The 7,878-nt window shown below is 39.0% G+C and overlaps 1 protein-coding gene across 1 annotated transcript; it reads left to right on the forward strand.

Moving 5' to 3' along the window:
• Nucleotides 1-375: 375 nt before the first annotated feature.
• On the forward strand, nucleotides 376-1,260 carry LOC309821755 (proliferating cell nuclear antigen-like; the record flags this gene model as incomplete). Its single annotated transcript, XM_082653273.1, has 1 exon — nucleotides 376-1,260. One exon carries the CDS (start codon nucleotides 376-378, stop codon nucleotides 1,138-1,140), a length of 765 nt encoding a protein of 254 aa, XP_082509399.1. The 3' UTR covers nucleotides 1,141-1,260.
• Between the last annotated feature and the right edge of the window lie 6,618 nt (nucleotides 1,261-7,878).

Genomic DNA, 7,878 nt, shown 5'->3' on the forward strand with positions numbered 1-7,878 from the left:
TTTTTATTATGAATATAAGTTGCTGAAGACACAGAATCTTGATAACGTATCTTAAAAACAGATTTAGTAACATAATGTATTTATTTTGATTGTTTTCAAAATTTAAAAATCATAATTTCAAAAAGAGTTCATAAATTCTCCTGATATAATCTAATATATTTAAAATAAACTTTAGAGGACTTCCCTGGTGGCGCAGTGGTTAAGAATCTGCCTGCCGATTAAATTGCTGCAGGCGCTGCGGGCTGGTTGTGGGCTTTCTCCGTCTCAAGCGTTCGTGAGTTAGTTCCGCCGCTCGTTCTCATCTTCTGAAGCCTAAGCCGGCTACACCTTCCTCCTTCCTTCTGCCAGCAGCCGTGTCATTGCGACTCCGCCACCATGTTCGAGGCGCGCCTGGTCCAGGGCTCCATCTTGAAGAAGGTGCTTGAGGCGCTTAAAGACCTCATGAACGAGGCCTGCTGGGACATCAGCTCAAGCGGCGTGAACCTGCAGAGCATGGACTCGTCCCATGTCTCTTTGGTGCAGCTCACCCTGCGCTCCGAGGGCTTCGACACGTACCGCTGCGATGGCAACTTGGCCATGGGCATGAACCTCACCAGCATGTCCAAAATACTGAAATGTGCTGGCAATGAAGACATCATTACAGTAAGGGCTGAAGATAATGCGGACACCTTGGCACTTGTATTTGAAGTTCCAAATCAAGAAAAGGTTTCAGACTATGAAATGAAGTTAATGGATTTAGATGTTGAACAACTTGGAATTCCAGAACAAGAGTACAGCTGTGTAGTAAAGATGCCTTCTGGTGAATTTGCACGTATGTGCCGAGATCTCAGTCATATTGGAGATGCTGTTGTAATTTCCTGTGCAAAAGATGGAGTGAAATTTTCTGCAAGTGGAGAACTTGGAAATGGAAATATTGAGTTGTCACAAACGAGTAATGTTGATAAAGAAGAGGAGGCTGTTACCATAGACATGAATGAACCAGTTCAGCTAACTTTTGCACTGAGGTACCTGAACTTCTTTACAAAAGCCACTCCACTCTCTCCTACAGTAACACTCAGTATGTCTGCAGATGTACCCCTTGTTGTAGAGTATAAAATTGCTGATATGAGACATTTAAAGTATATTTGGCTCCCAAGATAGAGGATGAAGAAGGATCTTAGACATTCTTAAAATTCAAGGAAATAAAACTAAGCTCTTTGAGAACTGTTTCTGAGATGCTAGCACATACTTAAGTCTGTTTTGTCTTTGTACCTCTGAGTACATATGTAGGTATTGTTTTCTGTAAATAACTTTTTTTTTTTCTCCATTCTTTACAGTTTGTTCAAAGAGTAAAGTCCAAAGTCAAATCTGGTCTTGTTAACCGAGTAATAACTTTGCCTTACCTAGGAATACACCTTATAATTTTTATAAACAAAAGGGTTTTGACTCTAAATGCAGTTTTAAGTATTGTTTTCAATTTAAATAAAAGTCATTTGAATTTCAAGCATCACAGGACAGTGCCTTCATTTGGACCACGATGGTTGCAAGTATCCTAGAGAATTCACAATTCAAGCAGCTCATGTAAATGAGCTTATTTTTTCAGTCTAGAGCAGGTTGATATGACATTAGATACAGTGATAAAAAGTATTCCAGATACAGCAGGTGACAAAGTATTTTGGGGGATTCATTTGCCAAACTTATTTTGGTATTCTGACTTAAGCTCAAGAAATGAAAAGGGGAGAGTAGAAAAAATACATAATATTTTGTCAGTTTTGCTAGCAGAAACTAACACTTTACAGAAGCTTAATGTACCCAAAGTTCTGTCAGCTTTATAAGACTAGCATTGTTACCGGGAAGTGTTTCATTAGCCTAGGGAGCCTTGTACAGGAATCTTGGAAGTTTTAGTAGATCTGATAGGTCCCAAGGAGTATGTTTGTGCAAAAATAATTTCTCTAGCGTAAGTAGCCTTTTGTGGGGACTTATTCCCTTAAAGGATGAAGGTGGCTTAGTTCCATGGATGTTGGATTCAACCAAGAAAGTGAAAAAGGCCAAGCAGTAATTGTGCTACAAGGTCACAAATTGGCATGCTGCATACTGAGAATTCCTTTATTGTAGTCCTTTTTTCTGGTGTATTTTGTGTTTGGTGGATTAAGTGACAGATTTCTGTCGTACTTGCAGTGACGGTAGAACTCACTGTATCCAGTAGGTAACTATTCATTACCTTTCTGTGTGCCTGGGTTTGGGGAAGGATACTGGCTGCAAAGGGGCCTGATGGAAATTTCTGGAGTGATGAAAATATTTTATCTACGTTGTGATGATGGCTCCAAGACTATATGAATCTCTCAAAACTAATCCAATTGTACTTTATCATATGTAAATTATACTTAATAAAGCTCGACATTTAAAAAAAAAAAAAAAGAATCTGCCTGCCAATGCGGGAGACACAGGTTCAAGCCCTGGTCCGGGAAGATCCCACATGCTGCAGAGCAACTAAGCTTGTGTGCCACAACTATTGAGCCTGCGCTCTAGAGCCCATGAGCCACAGCTACTGAGCCCTTGTGCTGCAACTACTGAAGCCCGTGCTCCACGACAAGAGGAGCCACTGCAATGAGAATCCCGTGCACTGCAACAAAGAGTAGCCCCGCTCGAGGCAACTAGAGAAAGCCCGCCCGCAGCAACGATGACCCAATGCAGCCAAAAATAGATATAAAATAAATAAATAAATTTATTTAAAAATATAAATAAATAAAGTTTAAAAAGTACTTTTCACACATGGAATAGCGTTTATCGGCCAAAAATGCATTTCCAGTCGGACCAGGACAGACACGGTTTAGATCTATAAGGAATGAGTGATAGGATCTCACCAGCACTTGCCTCTGTGGGCCGAGTGCTTCATTTCTTTCACCTCCCACTTTGCCTGTCAACAGCGCACCTGCAAGACTGACCCACACCACGTGCTGGTTCCTCACATTCTAAAATAAGGCTGGGGCTTCCCTGTTTGTGCAGTGGTTAAGAATCCACCTGCCAATGCAGGGGACATGGGTTCAAGTCCTGGTCCGGTAAGATCCCACATGCTGCAGAGCAACTAAGCCCGTGCACTACAACTACTGAGCCTGCGCTCTAGAGCCTGTGAGCCACAACTACTGAGCGCGCACGCCACAACTACTGAAGCCTGCGCGCCTAGAGCCTGTGCTCCGCAGCAAGAGAAGCCACCGCAATGAGAAGCCCATGCAGCGCAACAGAAATTAGACCCCGCTCACATCAGGTAGAGAAAGCCTGTACGCAGCAACAAAGACCCAACGCAGCCAAAAATAAATAAATAAAATAAATAAATTTATTTAAAAAATAAATAAATAAAATAAGGCTGATCCACATAAAAGAATGAAATAATGCCATTTGCAGCAACATGGATGGACCTAGAGATTATCATACTAAGTGACATAAGTCAGAAAAAGACAAATACCATATGATATCACTTACCTGTGGAATCCAAAATATGACACAAATGAACGTATCTATTAAACAGAAACAGACTCACAGACATAGAGAACAGACCTGTGGTTGCCAAGGGGTATGGGGGATGGTGGAGGGATGGAGTGGGAGTTTGGGACTAGTAGGTGCAAACTAGTATATATAGAATTGATAAACAGCCAGGACCTACCTACTGTATAGCACAGGGAACTGTATTCAGTATCCTGTGATAAATCATAATGGAAAAGAGTATGAAGAATAATTATATATTTATAACTGAATCACTTTGCCATACAGCAGAAATTAACACAACATTGTAAATCAACTATACTCCAGTTAAAAAAGTGAGGCCGATCCTCTGCAGGGGCTCAAATCCTCTGATGAATAAGTGCCACAAACCAGCACCAGTTGTTTCCTGACTTCAGGATCTTGAAGGAAGTTCATTAAAATGTACACATTGGAGACAAGATGTTGATTTACAGTAGGGTGATAAAATAGTAAAAGTAGAAGAGGTTCTCACCAAGTTAAAGATGATATTTCTCTTCAAAAATCACGATATAGGGGCTTGCCTGGTGGCGCAGTGGTTGGGAGTCTGCCTGCCGATGCAGGGAGTGCGGGTTCGTGCCCCGGTCTGGGAGGATACCACGTGCTGCGGAGCGGCTGGGCCCGTGGGCCGTGGCCGCTGAGCCTGCGCGTCTGGAGCCTGTGCTCCACGACGGGAGAGGCCACGGCAGTGAAGGCCCCCCCCAAAAATCACGATATATTCTAATAAAAAAAAAGAAGAACCATATTTTCCCAAAGAGCGAAAAAAGTTAAGATGAAATTTCTTGAATATAAAAGCAAATATATTCAGAAACTGTATTTTCAAGTAAACATAGAAATTCTGTGCAAGTTCCAAGGAGCATAGAAAATTCCTGGAATGATCATTTTACTCTTTCTAACCCAGAGAAACTGTAATTTTTGATTAGAGTTAAAAATTAATTAAAAATTAATTTCTGAAAATTTGTAAATTAGTAATCATCTTGAGGTGAGGAGATTTTTAGAAGGAGAACTTTATAGGTCTTCTTTAACTAATATAATATAGTTTTATGGGACTAATAAGATTTCAGTAACCGTTGAAAACCTCTTGTAGCTCAACCCCACACCCATTCAGAGAAATATTAAAATGGAATGGGGTGTATAAGCTTAGTATTACTTTCATCTATTTTTCATGTTTTGTTTTTCCTTTTTACTCAATTCCTTTAGAATGAAAACTACAGAGCCACGAATTTTTCATCCTTCCTGGTTTAAATTCTTCTAGCATCCAGGTAATTTAGGAAAAAAAGGAGAACTGGAAGGCTATTTAAAGAGAAAGGATAATTCTTTTCCAAAGTTAAACGTAGAGATCTGAAAATATTCTATATAGAATCATCTTTTAGGGCTCTAATAGGATAATATGCTAATAAAAACCTTGCTTTTATTCTTTTTTTTTCTTTGAATACAGACTTCTTAGCGACCACTTGACAATTTGTCTCACCAGCCTATACAAGTGCTCGGAAAGTGCCTTACGTGCTTAAGAAGCCAGCTTATCAAGACCTCCCATGCTGCTCACTCTGAGTCTGAGTGAGCAAACAGGTCTGGTCTGTGTGCCCTAAAGGCCAGCATTCCTGGGCTCCACCAGACCACCAGGGAAGGGAGCTCTCTGGAGTAGTGAGCTTCCAGAGGAGTCTGGGGGAGTGGATTTTTACCCAAGATGTTGAGGGGAGGTAAGGAATCTATTCTGTCAAGTGGAGGAGTCCGTGGTTCAGGCTCCAGCTGTATTTGTCTTAGTTTCCCACCTGCAATTCTCAGGAAAAGAAACAGCCTGCATCCCAGGAAATCTCCTTTCATAGTTTCCCAGCAACATCCTCTTCTTTGTACACATAGAGTACCGAAGATGCCTCCCTTCATTCACAAAAGGGAGAAAACAGTTTATAAAGTTGAGTAACCCCAAGGAAATGGGAAATTCACAAAGACCTAGAAAGTGGGGTTATGAAAATAATTTTTATGCATCTAGTGCCTACTAGGTGACTTGGACTTCCAAACTTTATCTCCAGTCTTTACAACAACCTTATGTGGTCTTCAGTATTCCACTTTACAGGGGAGAAAACTGAGGTTCGGAAAAGCAAGGTGACTTGCCAACAGTACACACTGCACAGACAACTACCGAGAAGAAATGCTATGGTCTCTCTGACTCTGATACCTGTTTTTGGAGTCAGAAAACCTAGAAAAGCAAGAAAGGGCAGTGGTCATTCCTTAGGTCATCAGTAGTCTCAATATCTGAATAATCATTCTTATTAGCTGCCTAGCCAAAAATTCTGAACCCTGACTTAAGTTTTTTCCCACCAATGAACCAAAAGAAAAAGAATCTCTAACAAGATGAAATAAAATAAAAACTTGTGACTTTTTTCAGTCCGCCTAGAAGCCAAATTCATCCACTCAAATACACAGAGGTGTTAAAAATATCATATATAAGCCCCAAATGAAGGCTCTACCTCTAAGGTAGATAGAGAAAGCCATTTAGGCAGCTTGTGTAGTCTGTCAATTAATATGCTTTACAGAGTGCAGAAACAAGAGGGCAAAGAATTGTTATGATTTGAGATACTGAAAAAGAAACAAAGACTTTGAATCTCTCAGGCATTTGTTTGACTCTTAGAATAGTGGAATATTCTAGGCTGCTTGCCAAATGAATGTTTGGTTGAATATAAATAAGCTTATTATCATGCATATGTATAAATGTGCTCAATAGAACTGAGGGTTAATAAAACATTTTTCTGTTAAGCAGACCAATATTTTATCAGAAAGAACTATTGTCAGTTTTGCCTGTATTTTTGGGACAACTTTCCATCTTAACTCTCTCTGAATTCTAAGTACGAGCAGTATTTCCAAACTATTTCATTATACTACAACTTCTTTCTATCAGGAGCCATAGAAAATGCCTGGAATTTAACATGTACGACTTCAAAAATTTCTTTTCATTTATTGTGAAGAAAAACCTTTGACTTTTTAAACTCTGCTTCCCTGGAATGTGTATCAAATGAAAGTGCATTTGGATAATAAAAAGGAAAAAAATCAATGCAGTCAAAGCAAAGTTACCTTACAAAGTACCCATTCCATGAGTCTGTACTTAGGATGCCTTCTTTAGTTGAAATGGAATATTTTAATAATAGATTCCTAGAGCGGGAATCATCTCATTATTTCATATGTTCTTTAGTACTCTTCCACTACAATGCAGGGGAAAATGCTATCTTAAAGAGAATAATAATGGTAATCAGTTGACAGATGTATCTGTTCAAGGAACAGATATATTAAATTATGTTGAAATTTAAGTCATAGATCAATCTGATAGTTTTTTTCAAACCTATAGAGACTGCTTCCCTAATGACATGTGTCATGACCTTTAATTTGTCCTTGTCACATCCAACCATTGTTTCAAGCATGCAGTATACCCCTCTCTCATATTTTATTGCTGAAACTACCTACGTAACTGAGAAATTTGACGATATATAACAGGCTGGTGACATTGATAATGAAAGTGATGTGAAGCAGCCATGTAATCTGATAGAATAAAGAGTATTTCACACTATTAACTGAAATTTTTACCTCTGAAATTAGGTGGATCTGGTTATTCATATAGAAAAAGCAATAGAGGAGAAACTGTTATGCATTCTAAGAAGACAGGTAGTTTCTAGCTACATATTTGAGACTTAGAACATTATTTTTCTTCAGTTTTGCTTGTTTGAAAATAGAATAGGTAAAATGGGCAAAAAGTATCACAATATGCACCTAAGAATCAATTATTACTAAAGAGAACACACAAAAAGAGTTTCTAGGAAGAAAAACTGAGACCCTAGATGTCTTCTCTGTTCTCAGCTGTCAGTAGCAACTTTCTGTGACTTTATTAGAATAAATGTACTCTGGAAAATTAGCCATTTCTCTCTCTTTTGTTCCTTTTCCTTTCTTGCCTCTGTTGGGGGGTGAGGGTGGGACAGAAAAAGGGACAAATAAGGGAAGTTACTAGAAATAATACAATTAGCATTCCCTAGGGCCTTATCTCTGGATAAAGCATCGAACAGAAGTTTGATATCAATCTTTCCTATGTCTTCTAACTATTTTCTTAATGCTCATATAAATGCAGTTTCTCACAATTAATTATTTAAAGGTTGAGTGATTATAGCAAACTACCTATCTGTAGTATTTCACGACACCTACTAACTTAGCATGCTTCCTTATTTCCTATAGACATAATGACATTTGCACATTAAATCCATCCTATTTGAAAGGGAAAGACTTCTACCTTAATGCTGTACAGCAAGAAATTGTATCCAACAATTTGAGCCAAAACAATTTGATAACTTAAGCTCCCTGAATTACATCACCTGAAATAAGACCTTTTCCGAGGGCATACAC

The sequence above is a fragment of the Grampus griseus genome (genome assembly GCF_964374135.1).
Source record: "Grampus griseus genome assembly, chromosome: 4".
Classification (NCBI taxonomy): Eukaryota; Metazoa; Chordata; class Mammalia; order Artiodactyla; family Delphinidae; genus Grampus; species Grampus griseus.